This window comes from Ovis aries, chromosome 7 (genome assembly GCF_016772045.2).
Source record: "Ovis aries strain OAR_USU_Benz2616 breed Rambouillet chromosome 7, ARS-UI_Ramb_v3.0, whole genome shotgun sequence".
NCBI lineage: Eukaryota > Metazoa > Chordata > Mammalia > Artiodactyla > Bovidae > Ovis > Ovis aries.
Genome location: NC_056060.1, coordinates 58289972 through 58309243, shown reverse-complemented (window position 1 = coordinate 58309243; position 19272 = coordinate 58289972). Strand labels below are relative to the sequence as shown.

The 19272-nt window shown below is 37.8% G+C and overlaps 1 protein-coding gene across 26 annotated transcripts in view; it reads right to left on the bottom strand.

Annotated features, from left to right (window-relative positions):
* Nucleotides 1-19037, bottom strand: part of ATP8B4 (ATPase phospholipid transporting 8B4 (putative)) — a 295865-nt gene extending 276828 nt beyond the window's left edge. For 5 of the 26 annotated variants that reach the window (XM_060417999.1, XM_060418016.1, XM_060418023.1 and 2 more), the window contains exons 1-2: nucleotides 14416-18801; nucleotides 1000-1067 (exon numbers count right to left, since the gene is read on the bottom strand). In XM_060417999.1, the coding sequence (XP_060273982.1) occupies nucleotides 1000-1027 (28 nt within the window). In that variant the 5' untranslated portion in view covers nucleotides 1028-1067; nucleotides 14416-18801. Of the gene's footprint in view, nucleotides 1-999; nucleotides 1068-2155; nucleotides 2298-12743; nucleotides 12866-13470; nucleotides 18802-18838 lie in introns of those variants that run through there. The other 21 variants (XM_012181580.3, XM_060418015.1, XM_060418022.1 and 18 more) reach the window with 7 other exon arrangements.
* Between the last annotated feature and the right edge of the window lie 235 nt (nucleotides 19038-19272).

The following is a 19272-nucleotide window of genomic DNA, read 5'->3' as shown; positions in this document are numbered from 1 at the left end:
TAAGATAATACCAGTGACTAGATATAAATAAATCACTTGATTTGAAAAAGAAAAAATGACAACAATAATTCTAGACTCTTAAATAAGCTCTGGAAATATGAAAATATTGCCCCAGAGGGCATAACTAATGACCTACATGTGCAAATTACACTGAGACAGATTTCAGCTCATTATGAAACTGAACATCGGAATGAATGTGTCCAACAAGTGAACAGACTGCACCAAGAAATAACTGCCTATCAAAGTGGATTAACCAACTGTCACACATAGGATTAGAAGAAGAGTATTAGATATACTCTAATCCAGCCTTTCCTCTCTAACAAGTCTGAAATAAAGCAGCAGTAATAAACCAAATAAACTTCCACTAAAGGAAAAACTACACAATAATCTGTCACTGACTAACAAGGTTTAAGACAAGATTAATACTCTCAGGTCACAATGCTGTATTTCTTAACACTAGAATACTATTAAAACTGTTCTGCTAGACAAATTACTCAACCAAAAACCAAATGTTTCTTGCCATAATGAACCTAAATTATTTCTAACCATATGATCTTAGTTTTAAGGGTTGGTATATTCATACAATGGAATACTGCTTTACAAGAAAAAACCTGAATAACAAAATATTGATACATGCAATCACATGGAAATATGTCAAAAACCTTACACTTAGTGAAAGAAGACACAAGAATACATGCTGCATGATTTCATTTATACTAATTTCAAAAATAGGCAAATCAACCAAATAGAAATCAGAAGGTGGTTGTGTACAATGCAGGGAAAATGAAAAAGGGGGACATAAGGAACTTTCTGGAGTGAGAGAAATATTGTCTCTTGCTTTTTGGTGATAATTACAAATCTACATAAAATTGTCAAAGCTCAAACAGAACACTCAAGATCTATGTGGTTTTTGTTTATAAATTATACCTCTTTGACATTAAAATGAATGCTAAAAAAAATCATATTTGCTTTGTATCTCCTGAAGAACTCAATACTTACCAAGTGATTTCTTCCTACTGCAGAACATTATTGCACTTGATTATTTTTCACCAGGCCTCACAGCTGGCCTATATAAGAAAACGGGATATGTACAAAACATTAGTATTTGAGAAACACTCGTTAACCAAAAATTCCCATCATTCAGCTTTCTTCCTAGTCAAATTTAGATGACTAGGAAGTCATTAACACAATAAAGAATAACAGACTCCATTTATGAGACTTAAATCTAACCAGACAGACACAGAAAACAAACTTATGGTTACCAAACTGGAAAGGGGGAAGGGATAAATTTGGAGTTTGCAATCAAAATATACACACTACTATATATATAATATATAACCAACAAGGATATGCTGTATAGTACATGAAACTATGTACGATGTCTTGTAATAACCTATAATGGAAAAGAATCTAAAAAAGAATGTATTTATGTGTGTATATATACACATATGCATATATACACACATATATATACACATACATATACATATATATGTACATATATAGAGAGAGAGACCCAAGTCAATTTGTTGTACACCTGAAACAAACACACCATTGTAAATCAATTCTATTTCAATTAAAAATTTTAAGAGAGACAATTCTATATAAAAATTACCTATTTGTATTATAGCAGATATATGGAACAACTTAAAGTAAGAACAAGTATGAAATTCAATTTGGGATTAAAATGGAGCCAAATTTTCTAATATATCCAAAACTCTGTAAATTTGAATATTACAGAGGTGATGCTCCAACACCTGCCTTTTATTTAAGTGTCAAGTGTGATTCCTTCCAGAGTCACCCAAGTCCAGGAAGTGCAGATGGTCCCAAATAGAATTAAATGAAGGAGGAACATGCCTAGACACATAGTAATCAAACTGACAAAAACTAAGGACAGAGAAAATATTAAAAGCAAGAAAGAAAAAGCAACAAATAATAAACAAGGGAATCCCCATAAGACTATCACTTGATTTTTTAGCAGAAACTGTACAGGCCAGAAATGACACCCCACTCCAGTACTCTTGCCTGGTAAATCCCATAGTTGGAGGAGCCTGGTAGGCTGCAGTCCATGGGGTCGTGAAGAGTCAGACACGACTGAGCAACTTCACTTTCATGCAGTGGAGAAGGAAATGGCAACCCACTCCAGTGTTCTTACCTGGAGAATCCCAGGGATGGCGAGCCTGGTAGGCTGCCGTCTATGGGGTTGCACAGAGTCAGACACGACTGAAGCAACTGACCAGCAGCAGCAGTACAGGCCAGAAGGGAGTGGCTTGATATGTTCAAAGTAAAGAAAGGGAAAAACCTAAAATCAAGAATAGTTTGCTCAGCGTGACTCTCATTCAGAATTGATGGAGAAATCAAAAGCTTTATAGACAAGCAAAAGCTAAAAGAATTCAGCACCACCAAACAAGTGTTACCACAAATGCTAAAGCAATTCTTCAAGCATAAAAGAAAAGGCCACAATTAGAAACAAGAAAATTACAAAATGGTAAAGCTCACTAATAAATGTAAACATATAGTAAAAGTAGGAAACCATCTACACACAAATATGATGTCAAAACAGTAATTGTGAGAAGAGTAAAGTACAAATGCAGGCTATTTGAAATGCATTTTAAGTTAAGAAACCAGCAACTTAAAACAATCATGTATACATATAGACTGCTACATCAAAACTTCATGGTAACCACAAACAAAAAATCTATAATAGATAAACACACAGAAAAGAAAAAGAATCCAAACATAACACTAAAGATAGTTATCAAATCACAAGAGAAGTAAACAAAAGAGAAAAGGAATTTTTAAAAGTCCTACAAAATCAAAAACAACTTTAAAATAGCAGTAAGAACATATATATCAATAATTATCTCAAATGTAAATAGATTAAATGCTCCAACCAAAAGACATAGGCTGGCTGAATGAATACAAAAACAAGATCCGTATATGTGTTGTCTATAAGAGACCCACTTCAGATCTAGGGACACACACAGACTCAAAGTGAGGGGATAGAAAAAGGTATTCTATGCAAATGGAAATCAAAGGAAAGCTAGAGTAGCAGTATTCTTGTCAGACAAAATAGACATTAAAATAAAGACTGTTATAAGACACAAAAAAGGACATTACATAATAGTCAAGGGATCAACAGAAGAAGATATAACAATTATATATGCACCCAACACAGGAGCACCTCAATATATTCAGCAAATGTTAACAGATATAAAAGGAAAACTGACAGTAGTACCATAGTGGAGGACTTTAGCATTGCACTTACATCAACAGAAACATCATCCAGACAGAAAATCAATAAGGAAACACAGGCTTTAAATGACACATTAGAACAGATAAATTTAATTGACATTTATAGAGCATTCCATCCAAAATCAGAAGAATATATCTTCTTTTCAAGTGCATATGGAACATTCTCCAGAATAGATCACATGCTGGACAACAAAGGAAATCTTGGTAAATTTAAGAAAACTGAAGTCATACCAAGCATCTTTTCCAACCACAGTGCTCTGGGACTAGAAGTAAATTACAAGAAAAAACGGCAAAAACCACAAACACATAGAAGCTAAACAATATGCTACAAACAACCAATGGTTCACTGAAGAAATCAAAGAGGAAATTAAAATATACCTAGAAACATAAAAATGAAAATACCATAATCCAAAACCTGTGGGACATAGCTAAAGTAGTTCTAAAAGGGAAGTTAATAGTGATACAAGCTTAGCTCAGGAAACAAGAAAAATTAAAAATAACAACCTAACCTTACACTAAAGCAACTAGAAAAAGAACAAACAAAACCCAAAGTTAGTGGAAGGAAAGAAATCATAAAGATCAGATTGAAAATAAATGATATAGAGACAGAGAAAACAATAGAAAAGATTAGAGAAACTAGAGATTATTCTTTAAAAAGATAAATAATTGATAAACCTTTACAGACTCATTAAGAAAAAAAAAGGAGAGGATTCAAATCAATAAAATCAGAAATGAAAAAGAAATTACAACTGACAGCACATAAATTCAAAGTATCAGAGACTACTATGAATAACTATACACCAATGAAATGGACAACCTAGAAGAAATGGACAAATTCTTAGAAAGGTACAATCAACTAAGATTGAGTCAGGAAGAAACAGAAATTATGAACAGACCAATTATATGTACTGAAATTGAACCTGTAATTTAAAAAAACTCCCAAACAAAAGGCAGGACCAGATCATTCCACAGGTGAGTTCTATTATACACTTACAGATTAGCTAACACCTATCCTTCTGAAACTATTTCAAAAACTGCAGAGGAAAGAACACTCCCAAACTCATTCTATGGGGCCCCCATCACCCTGATTATGAAACCAAATAAAATATCACAAAAAAGAGAAAATTACACGTCAATATCAATGATCAACACAGACATAAGAATCCTCAATACTAACAAACCAAATCCAACAATGCATTAGAAGGATCATATACCATGATAAAGTAGAATTTATCACAGTGATGCAAAGATTTTTTAATATCTGCAAAATCAGTGTGTGATACACCACATTAACAAGTTGAAGAATAAAAATCATATGATCTAAATAGATGCATAAAAAGTTTTCAACAAAATTAAACACCCAAAATTAAACACCCATTAAAAGAAAAAAGAAAAACTTCTATAAAATGGAAAGGAAATCTTCCATAAAATGGGCATAGGGAAACTACCTCAACATAATAAAGGCCATATACGACAAATCCACAGCTAATATCACACTCAATGGTGAAAAACTGAAAGCATTTCCTCTAAGATCAGGAATAAGACAAAGATGTCTAGTCTTCATCACTTTTATACAATATTGTTTTGAAAGTTCTAGCCACAACAATTTGAGAAGAAATAAAACAAATCCAAATTGGAAAAGAAGAAGTAAACTGTCACTGTTTGCAGATGATGCAACACTATACATAGAAAATCCTAAAGATGTTACTAGAAAGCTACTAGAACTCAATGAATCTGGTAAAGTTTCAGGATAAAAATTTAAAACACAGAAATCAGCTTCACTCCTATACACTAATAATGAAAGATCAGAAAAAAAATTAAGAAAACAATCTCATTTACCACTATAAAATACTTGGAAATAAACCTAGCTGAGGAGGCAAAATACCTGTATTCCAAAAACTATTAGATGCTGATGAAAGAAATCAAAGAAGACACAAATAGATCAAAAGATATAACATGTTCTTGGTTTGGAAGAATCAATAATGTCAAAATGGCAATACTATCCAAGGCAACCTACACATTTAATTCAACCCCTATCAAATTACCAATGGCATTTTTCATAGAACTAGAAAAAAATTTTAATTTGTATGGAAACACAAAAGACATCAAATAGCAAAAACAGTCTTAAGAAAAACAGCTGAAGGAATCAGGCTCCCTGACTCCAGCCTATTGTACAAAACTACAATCATTAAAACAGTATGGTACTGGCACAAAAATGGAACTGAAGATTCATGAAACAGGACAGAAAGCCCAGAAATAAACCTACTCATCCATGGTCAATTAATCTATGGCAAAGGAGGCAAGAATACAGTGGGAAAAAAAGCATTCTCTTCAATAAGTGGTGATGGTAAAACTGAACACCTACATATAAAAGAATGAAATTAGAACATTCCCTAACACCATACACAAAAATAAATTCAAAATGGATTAAAGACCTAAATGTAAGACACAGAAATATCTTTTTGGATCCCCTCTTCCAGAGTAATGGAAATAAAAACAAAAATAAACAAGTCAAACCTAATTAAACTTAAAAGGTTTTGCCCAGCAAAGGAAACCATCAACAATGTGAAAAGACAACCTACAGAATGGGAGACAATATTTGCAAATGATGCGACCAACAAAGGGTCAAGCTCCAAAATATACAAACAGTTCATGCAACTCAATATCACAAAAACAAAAACCCAATAAGCAAAAGATCTAGATAGATATTTCTCCAAAGAAGACATACATATGACCAAAAAGGCAAATGAAAAGCTGCTCAACATTGCTAACTATAAAAGAAATGCCAATGAAAACTACAATGAGGTATCACCTCACAGTAGTCAAAATAACCATCATCAAAAGGTCTATCAGTAATAAATGCTAGAGAGGATGTAGAGAAAAAGGAACCCTCTCCACTATGGAGAACAGTATAGAGGTTCATCTAAGAGCTAAAACTAGAGCTACCCTATGATCCTGCAATCCAACTCCTGGACATAATTCAAAAAGATACATGCACCCAATGTTCACTGCAGCACTATTTACAATAGTCAAGACATGAAAGCAAACCAAATGCATATTGACAGATGAATGAATAAAGACGTGATGTGCACGTGTGTGTGTAAGGAATATTACTCAGCCATAAGAAAGAATGAAATAATGCCCATATGCAGCAACATGGAAGTACCTAAAGATTACCAGGTACTAAGTAAAGTAAGCCAAAGACAACAATCATACAAACATTATTTCCACATAGAACCTAAAATTTTAAAAGACACAAATGATCTTATTTCCAAAAAGAAAGAGGCTCACAAAGAGAGCAAACAAACTTATGATTCACAAATGGGAGAGGGGGTAGCAAAACAGATATATTAGGAGGTGGGATTAACAGACACACATGCTCAGTAGTGTCTGACTCTTTGTGACCCCGTGGACCAGGCTCCTCAGTCCATGGGATTCTCCAGACAAGAATATTGGAGTTGAGTGCCATTTCCTTCTCCAACATATACACACTCTGTATAAAACAGGTAGCCAACAAGAACCTACTGTATAGCACAAGGAACTATACTCAATATTATGTAATAACCTACCTATAAGGGGAAAGAATCTGAAAAAGTATATGTGTGTGGTATACATATATGTGTGTGTGTATATGCGCTGCTGCTGCTGCTGCTAAGTCACTTCAATAGTGTCCGAGTCTGTGCGACCCCATAGATGGCAGCCCACAAGGATCCGCCATCCCTGCGATTCTCCAGGCAAGAACACTGGAGTGGGTTGCCATTGCCTTCTCCAATGTATATGTGCTACATAATATATAAAAGTATATGTATGAAGTAAGCAAGGAAAACATGAGAAAAATGGGACTACATCAAACTAAAAAACTTGCACAGTGAAGGAAACTATCAACAAAACTAAAAGGCCACCTACTGCATTTGGGAAGATATTTGCAAATGATACATCTGATAAGGAGTTAACATCCAAAATATACAACTCATACAACTCAACATCAAAAAAAAAAACCCCAACCCCACTAAAAAATAATCAGAAGACCCAAAGAGACATTTTTCCAAAAAAATACATATGGATGGCAAATGGATACATAAGAAAGATGCTCAACATCACTAATCAGCAGAGTAATACAAATCAAAACTGCAATGAGATGCACCCCAATGTTCATTGCCAAGAACATAGAAAATAGCCAAGACATAGGGAAATAACCTATGTTCACTGAAAAACAAATGGATAAAGAAGATGCACTACACACACACACACACACACACACACACACTGGAATGCTACTCAGTCATAAAAAAGAACGGCTGGATCCAGAGAGTATCATACTAACTAAATTAGAAAGAGAAAGGCAAATAACATGATACCATGTATATGTGGAATCTAAAATATGATACGAATGAACTTAACTAAGAAACAGACTCACAGACATAAAAATCAAGCTTGTGGTTGCCAGTGGGGAAGGGAGTTGAAGAGAGATGGATTGGGAATTTGAAGTCAGCAGATGCAAGCTATTATATACACAATGGATAAACAAGATCCTACAGTATGTGTGCCGGCTAAGTCACTTGTCATGTCCAACTCTTTGTGACTCCATGGACTGTAGCCTGTCAGGCTCCTCTGTCCACGGGATTCTCCAGGCAAGAATACTAGAGTGGGTTGTGATGCCCTCCTCCAGGGAATCTTCCCAACTCAGAGATCAAACCCACATTTCTTATGTCTCCTGCATTGGCAGGCATATAGAGAACTATACTCAATATCCTGTGATAAACCATAACAGAAAAGAATATAAGAATGTGTATATGTGTGTGTATATATATATATATACACACACATGTATATATATAAAACTGGACTTTGCTGTACAGTAAAAATTACATTACAAATCAACTAAATTTTTTAAAAACTACAATGAGATACCACTTCACACATGTCAGATGGCTATTATCAAAATGACGACACATAGAAAGTGTTGGCAAGGATGCAGAGAAAGAGAGTTTTCTTATGCACTTTCACTATGAAAAACAATATGGAGATTCCTCAAAAAAGTAAAAGTATATCTACCATAAGATCCAGCAATTTCACTTTGGGGTATTTTTTCACTTTGGGGTATTTTTTCACTTTTGGACATTTTTCCAAATAAAAATACTAACTCAAAAAGACATTAAGCACCCCCATGTGCATCACAGTAGTATTTAAAATAGCCAAGATATGGAAGCAACTTAAGTACCCACTGATAGATGAATGGATAAAGGTGTGGTGTATATAAACAATTAAATACTATTCAGCCATAAAATAAAATGAAATTTTGTCAATTTTGATGGACAACATAGATGTCAACATAGATGGACCTAGAGGGTATTATGCTAAGTGAAAGAACAGAAAGACAAATACTGTATGGTTTCACTCATATGTGGAATCTAAAAAACAAAACAAATGGATAAATATAACAAAACAGAAACACATATACAGAGAACAAACAGGTGGTTGCAGGGATGGGGAGACAGAGGGAGGGAGAATGAGTGAAACAGGGAGATTAAGAAGTATAAACTTCCAGTGACTAAACAAATGAATCACGAGAATGAGATGTACTGTGTGGGGCATATAGTAAATAATAATATAATATTTCTGCATGGTGATAGATGGTAACTAGACTTATTATGGTGATGATAAGAAATACTGAATCATTGTGTTGTGCACCAGGAACTACTAAAGTGTTATAGGTTAATTATACCTCAAAAAACAAACAACAATCTCATAGAAAAAGAGATCAGATTTGTTATTACCAGAGACAAGGGGTGGAAAGAGAGGGAGTTGGATGAAGGTGATTAAAATATACAAACTTCCAGTTAGAAGATAAGTACTAAGCATGTAAAGTGCAACCATGATCAATATAACAGTAGTGTATGTTACATACAAAAGTCATTAAGAGGGTAAATCCTATGAGTTCTCACCACAACAAAAATAATTTATCGATATGAAATTATGGATGTTCATTAAACTTATTGTGGTCATCATTTCATGATGTAGGTCCAGTCTTATGCTATACACCTTAAACTTACACAGCACTGTATGTCAATTACTTCTCAATAAAATTGAAAGAAAAAATAATTTAGAAATAAATAGGGGGCAGAATAATGTTTCATTTTTTCCCCTATATGTGGTCTCATTTCTTTCATATGGCAAACTCCATTAAGGATTTAGAATGAATAAATAAAGGGTAAACAACGTCAACCCAGTAGACCATGGACATGAACTCAGACACCTCTGCAAACACATGACAGTAAGGAGAGCTTCTGAATTCATATTCCCTAGGTTAGCAAGAGAATGACTTGTTCTGCTCAAAGATGTGGTGTGGCAGGATGCATTAAACACCAACGAAAGAAGAAGCTGGTCACTCATCTAAAGACCAGAAAAGAGGAAGAGCAAGGCTTATGGCTTAGCAGTTACAAGAAAGGAGGATGCAAAGGAATTTCATCAACACCTATTTCTCCACTATCAATTTCTAGAATCTAAAAAGCCTGAACCATCAGCATTTCTCCCTGCTGTGCACCTAGATTTACAAGTTCCCATCCACTACAGCCAGGAAAAGCCATAGCCTCAGCACTGCTGAGGGAATAACACCCACTGCAAGGTGTCCCTGACATGTAGGGCCATCAACACTTTCTAAGACCCACTGCTTTTCCAGGGACAACTCACTAATATTGATGAATCCAACATGAAGATGGGGTTACTACTGCTGGGTGCTGTAAGAAGCCAAGAGAGGTCCTCCAATATGACCCACCAATAACTCTTCTTTTCCTCTTCCCATGCCTTCTATGAACTGCTACGAGGCTGCCTAAAACAATCCTCCCCTCCCCTCACTGTTCCCCAACCCTAGGCAGCAGACGCCTCCAGGACAGGTCTGCTGACCAGTTACTGCTTTTCCCTGCCTTCCTTCATTAATAGGTTTCCCTGTTCCAGCCCTGACCACCCATAGACTCAGGTCCTCACTGAAGCCAGAGTGATATTGATAAAAGTTAAACAGCATTATGTCACACCCCTACTTAAAACCTTTTAATCACCTCCTATTGGCCTTAAAAAAATTAAAAGATCAAATTCCACATGATTCCGTGGCCCCTCTGCAACCTGGACCCTGTTAGTCTTTCTACTCTGATCTCTCATCACTCTCCTTACAGTCCCCATTCCTCCTCGCACCCCCTCATGTCTATACTACAGAAATACTCAGCTCAGCTTTTTCCATTTGAAGGCCATGATTCATGTTGTCTCCTCTGTCAGTCATAATCTAATACCCACGGTCAATCCTTTTACCTGACTAATTTGTACCTATCTTTTCAATATCAACTCAAACTGCACTCCTAGCACTTCCTCTAGGAGCTCTCCCCTGGCCCCCCAAATCAGAGATAAGACCACTTCCTATATGCTCCCATAGAATCAAGAACTTACCATCTCAGAACCCCTATAATTCTAGAATTTATTTGCCTATCACATCAGCTGTTTTCTCCTTAGTCTACAAACTCCAGTGGGGCAGAGAACTGATCTGTCTGGACCATAGTTGTATCTTCCATATTAAATGCATGACTGGCATGCGGCAGTGCTCAATAAATGTCTGCTAAATGAAAGAATTAATTTCTCAGTTTCTATGAGGAATGAAGAGCTTCCTGATACTAAAGGCATTTCCCTTTTAGCAACTCTCTCTTCCTAGACCCCAACTGCAAGTTCAAAAAAGTTTTAGATCCTCCCAAACTGGGAACCTTTGTGGCTTTCTTGGCCTCTCTCTCTCTGGCTGGTCGCTATTCTCCTGTGCAACCCCACCTCCAGTCTAGGAAGAACCTCAAAGAATGAGAAGTATTTGGTTAGCAATAGGAAGAGCGTTGCAGGCAAACTGAGTAGCATGAGAAAGGAGAAGGAAATTTGCAAATCTCTGGGAGAAGAAGGGCAAGAGGAAGCACCCTGACTCTAAAAGAAGATGCACAAAAAGGATTTTTTTTTTTTTTTGAGGAAAAGACTTTCTGTGAGAAAAACATGGACAAAAGTGGGTATTTATCCATGAGGAGCTATTTTTGTTCCAACAAAATTTCACAACAGATACAAAATGTGGACATGGGAAAAGATGAATGGATTCAGTGACAACACCACCTCGATCTGATGGCCCCATCTGGCCAATGGGTTTTAAGGCTCATCAGAAAGTTCTAAGTCAACTTGTTAGGGCTTGAAAACTCTCTGGAGACTAAGTTAACATATTCTGTTTTCATGAGCTCCGAGTCCCTCGAGCAGGTAAAAGGAAGAACAGTTCTTTAAGCAGGATGGCAAAAGGGACTCTCCACCCTGACAGGTGCCAATGAGAATGCAGGCAAGAAGAAATTTAATCTCTCAGGAAGTTATTAGGAGTACTGGCCACTGGCCAACATTTTCTTCCTTTCTCCTTGGTTTGCTAGATTGCTTTGAGGGATTAGCACCAACAGATAGCCAGTACACAGGATGAACATAATATATATTTGTGCAATACAAAGGTAACTAAAGAGAAAATATCCATGTAACCCCTTCTATCTCTTATTTTAGATCTTCCTACAAGCACTTTGCATTTTAAAATCCCCAATTAAGCATAAAGCAAAACCATATCATTTCTAAAATTACCTTTTAAGCCTTACAATTATTTCAATGCTTTTAATTTCTCTAATAACACCTTCCAAAATATCTTTAAAACTTTTTATTTTTAATATAATGAATAAATCTTTTTTAAATTTAGTCATTTTTGCCTTTGTAGAAAATATGCTCTATTTCATATTTAATGCAGAGTGATAATCACTGTTATATGAATTAAACATTTCTCTGATGTTTGTGAAAATTGTTCCTTATTAATGATCTTATCCAAGTGTTTTTACTCTCTAAAACATGTGGTTATAACAAAAATTAAGAATTCAAGTCCACATTTCCTCCAATCCAATCGTTTCTTTATAATAACAACAACCCAGATATATCTAATGGAGTATTCATAGTAATATTTTAGATTATAGTGTAAATTTGAGGAAGTAAATTTTAGTTCTTTTATTGTCTTATATTTATCAATTCACCAAAATACCCCAGCTGACATTGACTGATGTTAGAGAAAAGAAAAAGCCATCTTCTATTGAACTTTCAGATCCGTGAGGGTCTAAGGAAATAGACTGAGGGGAAAAAAAAAAAAGGTGATAAAGAAGGATTTGCTAAAATAAAATATAGTTTACGATTTTGAAATTCAACCATTTACAAGTGCTGAAGCAAACATTATCTACATAAAAACATTGTTCCTTTTTTGAAATCACCCCAAAGCAGGAGAAATGAAAGAAGGTAAGTCACTGAATGGGTTTTACCTTACCCTTGCCTTCATCTCGTGCAAGGGGTTAAGATGTTGGTTTTCGTGCGTCAAAGTCTTGCTGGATTTTTATAAGAAAGACAGGTCTGGGGAAAGTTGGAAGAGAGAGAAATATAACCCAAATAATAGCTAGGTACTTTACCTATATTCATTTATGTGAGTACTCTTTTGGAAAAGATTGAGAGTGATGCTTGCATGAAGAATTTGATTTTTTTTTTAATTTCCAGTTCAGGTTTTGAATCTTGGTCACAGAATGTAACTCTTCTAATAGAAAAAAAAAATGGCAAAGTCAAAAGAAAACTCCAGTTTGTTTAGGGAAAATAAGAAGTTGATTTCAGATACCTTGAGATTAAGGACCATAAAAAGATATCCAAGTTGGAAATGCTACTCAAGCAGCTGTCTGCATAAGGGGCATACTGGTCATATTATGATTCCTCATAGAGGTCCCTACTTTACAATTAAAATGGGTACACTAGGGTGCAGGCGACTCAACACTTTAAGTAAAGGATTAAAATGGAGTTTCTCTTTAAAGATCAGAGGCCATTCAACAATCAGGTTATTACAGTTAATTCCCCTTGCTCCAATTCCACAATCACCAAGCAACCTGCTGATGACAACTTGCTTTCCCACAGAAGTCTGCCTACAGGGAAGGAATACACTAGCCACGCATGCTGAAGTGAACATTCTGGTCCTCCTGACAGTTCCACTGTACATTTTCAATTAATAAATTGTGGTTCATCTGTCTAGATCATCTGTCTCCTGAGCTATATTACTCTGCCCCGGAAATGCAGATCTGTTTTTGGTATGCTGTTGACTTATGATCTAAAGAATACAGGACAAATGACCCACCCTGGCCATAATAAACTCACCAACAGGCCACCAAGGGCAGGGCCGGCTGATCTGCTCAAGGGGCAGCAGGATGTGGTGGCTGCAAGCTTGTCTTTTACAGTCAAAGAAACTGACCTTGGATTCCTGCTTTTTCCACCAGCATTACAGAATCCAGGGCAAGTAAGCTGTCTAAGCCTCAGAACCCACCTGGACAGGTCGTTGGGAAAAGGGAGCTCATTATATAGCTATCTTGAAGGCAATCCTCTGAATGTCCTCTGTCAAAATGTCTAAATAAACATTAGGATAAAATGAGGACAGTAAGAGTAACTCCTGTAAGACATTCTGCAGCAAAGGAGGTAACTGCAACTGGGTAATGAGACTTTAAAGAGAAAATGTATTTACAGTGGGGATCCAGGGCCATAGCGATAAATTGAGGGAATAAAACCAGTAGGAAGGGAGAATGAAAATATGAGGGAGGGGGACAGCAAGACAAAGGAATCAGAGGAGACTAGAAAAGAAAGGGGAAAGGAAGGGGTGGAGCAGTTGGAGAAGGGACAGGAGGAGCAGCTGAAGCCAGGAAAGTAGGGCAAGCACATTCCTGGCAGCTCTCCCTTCTCGCCAGAGTGCTGCCAGGGAGCACCCTCAGCCTGGCTTCATCTCAGGGTCAAGGGAGGAACAGGGGTGTGCCCAAGGAGGATCCTCTACATCCTTTGAGCAGTGCATCCTCTCCAGTTCTCAGAACTCAGCAACAAGACCCCAGAGAGCTTCAAGGAGCCCAACTCAGCCCTCACCCCTGTGAGGTCTCTAGCCCCCCCCACCAGTCTGTTCTCCTGTCTCCATTCTGCTCTTGCCTCCCTCTCTCCCCAGCTCTGCCTCCTCTCCCTCTTGGGAGGCACTGTCCTGAACAAGAAAGACTTTCTGGAGAGCAGACCCCAATCTCAGCTCAGCCACTTTCTATCTAGTGTCACTCTGACCAGGTCACTTACCCTTCCTAAGACTCACTCTCCGAATCTGTAAAACAGAAGAAATAATGCCTTCCTCCCAGGGCTGTTGTGAGAATATACAGCTCACTCCATAAAAATGTGATCCCTCCCCCTCCTCGCTTCCTCCCCATCTGTCTTCTCTCCTCCTACTCCCTCCCCTTTTCTCTGCTTTCACTCTCTCAGTTTCCTTTCCCTGTTTCCTTCTCTTTCACTTTCTCACTAAGGCACATGCCTTCCAACCCAACCCACCTCCTTTCTGAAGACTAATCCACCAAGAGAGAGGGGAGGTGGGCTGAGGCTAGGTGAGTGGAAGAACCCCTCTGCTTGAGCAATAGTGGGGCCTAAGGATGGGAAGAGGGATGGCAGGATTAGGGAGTTAGCCCCTTCTTTCCTCCTCTGCTGTCCACCTTCTCTGGTCCTGCCCCTGCCCCTATTCTCCCTCTGGCCCTAGGTTCCCAGAAGCTCAAAAGCAAAGCTTCAGCAAGTCCCCCCACCTCTGGACATGGTGACCTTGCAATCATATACACTGGCAACACTGTCTATCAGCCCAAGAATATTCCCCCTGCTCCAGGCCTCTAAGGGATGGGGTGGGGGAGGGAGCACAGCTCTGAGACTCCAGGGAAGGGATATTTTTGGTCCAAAAGGGAAATCTCAGCCTTCGGAGGTTAGATCAATGATGGATAAAGTAAAGAATAAGCCCAAGCCTCAGTCCTACATGTGTGCAGTTTTGACTATGAAGTGAGAGTAGGAGGTATAGATAATGTTATCATCATATTTGGTGTGACAACTGCCAGCACCCATAGGGCTTGCAGAAAGAAGATACTGGGCAAAAATAAAAGAAAAAAAATTTAAGCCAGTCTGTGTGTTTGTCAAAGTGATGGTTAGCACAGACAAATGTATAAGCTGCCTACCAATTATATCGAATTACCATGCCTCAACAATAAAGTATTTTATTTCCCATATAATATATATCAGATTGATGGTGTTGTGAGTTATTATGTTGGCACTGAAGTCTGTTTATATTCTGTTAGGCATGCAGCTGTTACCCAGCCACAGAATACTAAAGTGGTGGGAACCCTGCTTCCTTTTTCCTCTTGTTTATGTCCTGCTTATTTTCCAACAGTTTCCTTTTCTCTTTCCTTTCTCATCCTTTCCTCATCTGCTCTCACTGCCTCTCTTGTGCACTTTCAAAACCCTTTTCCTCATCCTGCCCTTTCTCTATCAAACATGCCTCCCTCGGCTTCTTCTTTCCCCTTCTCCATTAGCCTGGAGCCAGAGGACCGGGTTTGATCCTGTTAGCTCTCTCCTTCCAGCAAGTTCCCCTCCATTCTAAGCCCTGGTTTTCTCATCTGTAAACAGAGACAATCAGCTAACTAATGGGATCATTTAACAAACTGAGGTCATGCCTGTAAAAAAAAAAAAAAATTAGCATAGTGCCTCCTAATACAAAGTTAAACACTCAATAAAGGAAAGCTATTACTTTAATTTTTCTTAAATATATCCTTAACTCTATATATGTAGAAAACCTCCTATCAAATCTGAGAGCATCTCTACTGACATTCAGTCATCAAGCACTTATCAGACACCTGTTCTACATCAAACTTGGGCTGGGTAGAGGGATGCAAGGATCATTTCTTCAAAAGCCAGGAGTCTGGGGTAGATGAGATCATAAACATAGAAACTTCAATATTGCAGGTCTGTGTCAGAAGAAGGGACTGAGAACCACGGAGACAGAGGGAAGGGGGTCACCAAGCCTGCTTTGCAGAGTCAGCTACGATCTCACACATGGTAATTCCCAGTCAAGTCCTGAGTTTGCTCAATAAAGCAAGGTAAGTACAAACTAAAAGAACAGCAAGTGGAAAGACCAAGTATTGTGAAAGGGAGCAGTGACAGTCATGGAACCAAATTACAAGGAGCATGGAGGAGTGTGGTGTGTATGGGGCTGGCAAGATAGGTAAGAGATGGAGTCTGAAAGAAGTCATCATTGTCAGCATCATCACTCCCATCCACTAAGTACCTAGCCTCATGCTAAGCACATGTTAAATGTAACCTCTCATTTAATCCTTACCAAAATGTTATGGGTAGGAACTATTGTTCTCCCATTTTATAGATGAAGTGACACAGGACATTGTTACAGTCAAGATCTTGATAGATCCCCAGGTATTGGGGAGGCAGAAGTGTTCTCTCTGCAGAAAGGTATGCTTAGAATCTAGGCTCCCTTCTCCACTGTCATTGCTTCCTCGTGTGCCTCTATGTGAGTGCAAGCTGACAGAGTTTTTAGGAAGGTTTTACTCTCACAGCCAAGAACAGGAATGGGAAAAGATGGGGGGATAATGACAACAGGTAACGGAGCTGGATTCTAGAAATGTGTCTGTAGTTGAAACTGACAAATGTTAAAAATGGTCCACATGCTGGGGCACAAAGCAAGAAAGAATCTGGGATGACTTCTGAGTTTTTGGCTCAGGACAAGAGAGGATAATTAATGAAAATGACAAATAGAGCAGTGAAAGGAGAAGGTAGAGGAGCCGAAGCAGAAATTGAGGTGTGACAATAGTTAAGTTCACTTTGAGCACACTAGGCTTGAAATGCCTCTTGATCACTGAAAATAGCCTCAGCACAAAAGAGAAGAGACCAATTTGTAGACTTGGAATCATCAACATATAAGGAAGCACTGAAGTCATAGGGGATGAATGATCTCATTCAGAAAGAAAAATAATGAACAGAAGTGAGGAGAGGCCAGCGGGTGAGGATGAGTCAGTGAGAGGACGAGGACAAGGTCCAAAGGAACACCCAACCTCAAAAGAAGGTTCACAGAAAGATATATGGAAACAGAACGCTGTAGCTTTCCTCCTACACCCTCTTCTTCAGGGCATCCAGCACTGAGGCTGGTGCAGGGTAGGCAGGTGCTCAGCAAACTAACACTGAGTGAAGAATAGGAGAGAAAAGAAAAAGGTAGCCTCAAATTAAGGAAGGACCATTTCCAAAACTACAATGATCAATATTTAATGTTTATATTTAACATTTAATTAGAATTTTATTTGTCAATATTGCCAAGAAGTAAGACTTGAGGCATGCACTACAAGCGTGGAGCATTTTGAGGTTACAGTGTTTTCCCTGACATCTCTTGAGAAATCCTGAAAGCAAATACTAGCATCTGATTCCTGTACATGCTGTGCAAGCATCTAGTATACACACATTAAGAAGTTTTATTTCAAGGACAGTAGCAGTTTATTTGAAACAACAGGTTAAGTTTCTTTTTCCTACTAAATGAAAATTTCTAATGTATCATATAAGAAAAATACAAAATCCTTCTGAGCACAAAAAAAATCCTCCAACGACACAAAAAAATCACTTGGCTCCTCATTTTTTAAAGATACATCATGATGATGAAATGATATAAAAACACAAAACAGACAAATATAGGTCTCAAAATTCTAGGTCTCAAAATCCCTCTGAATTTACATTCTGCTGTAAAGGCAGGCAGGGGACAACACAGGTAAGGTTGGCTGGTCTGGAACACAGGTGTTGGTAATCCCATACACGATCCCATATCTCATCTCCTTTCTGATAAGTTTTCAGCCCCTATTTAATGTTTCTCACTCATCTTTTTTTTTTCTTTTCAAAACAACTCATTGTTAACTAGGGATATGAGACTCTCTCATGTCTATCAACAAAACAACTAGAAGAATCCATTTCTCTGTTCATAGAAATCTCAGTACTAGAAACATATCTACCCCTTATGCCTTAAAGGGAGAGTTTAGTGACAAACTGTTTATGTCCAAAGGAAGAATTGATCATAAAATGAACAATATCTTGAATAGGTGCATCAGTTATGAGCCCTCTGGGAGAAAAAAAAAAAAAAAAAAACTAAAATCAACTGTGGTCAAAGGAAGTGACAAGTATCCAGAAACCAAGAAAAAATGCTGCACTGATGTTTCTCCACTAGCCATGTAATAGATGATGCTAACAGAATCAACATTTGAACTTCAAAGGAAAAAAAGAAAACGTCCGATTTTCCAAATCCAACTAACTTCCCCCCAAAATTATTTTTTAATGAGAGGAGAATAATAAAGACTGTTTGCTAAACTTCAACACACAGAAAATAAAAACAAAACAGTAACCCGGAAAAGAGAAACAAAAAGCACCAAACGAGGCAGAGCTAACTCCCTCTTGGTCCCAGCAACCTTTCAGTGCTCCCCAGACTCACCTCAGCCTTGACCTAAGCCTCTCTTCACAAAGGGGAGATTGCCCAGCAGCGCAGCAAGATCAAACAGGTACCCATTCCGTGACCATAGCAGTGAGAACAATGAGAAAAGCCAGACTATTCTGAAAGCTCTAGTAATTACATAGAAAACAAACTGGGTCTCTAGGGGACATTCTTGAAAATCTGAGATCAACTCCCGGAAAAACACTCTTGGCCGCTTACCACTACCGGAAGCTGCTCGAGGTAGATCAGAAGTAGCATCTCATCAGAAAAGGAGGAAGGAGTTGCAGGGAAGCAGCTTCACTACCAGTGAAGAACAGAGGGAGCAAAAAACAGTCCTTGGAAACATACCAAAAGCCCAGAAGAGTTTCTCCTGGAAGAGTTGCCTGTTGCTACTCCCAGGGCAGAACTGGTTAATCTTGGAAAAACAAAAGGGAGCTCCCTAGAGGCTGGCTTCCCCAGGATGGCTTTTTCTGTAGGAATCAAGAGTCCAGAAGAACAGAAGCAGATAAGGAAAGGGGTCACCATGGCTTCGAATTATCAAACTTTTATCAACCCTCGACTGAGGAAGATAAGTAAATATCTTTGGAGTTGCTACCTGTTTTTGCCAGAGTTGAAGGAATTAGCAATGTCAATTTTTTTAAAAAATCATTAGA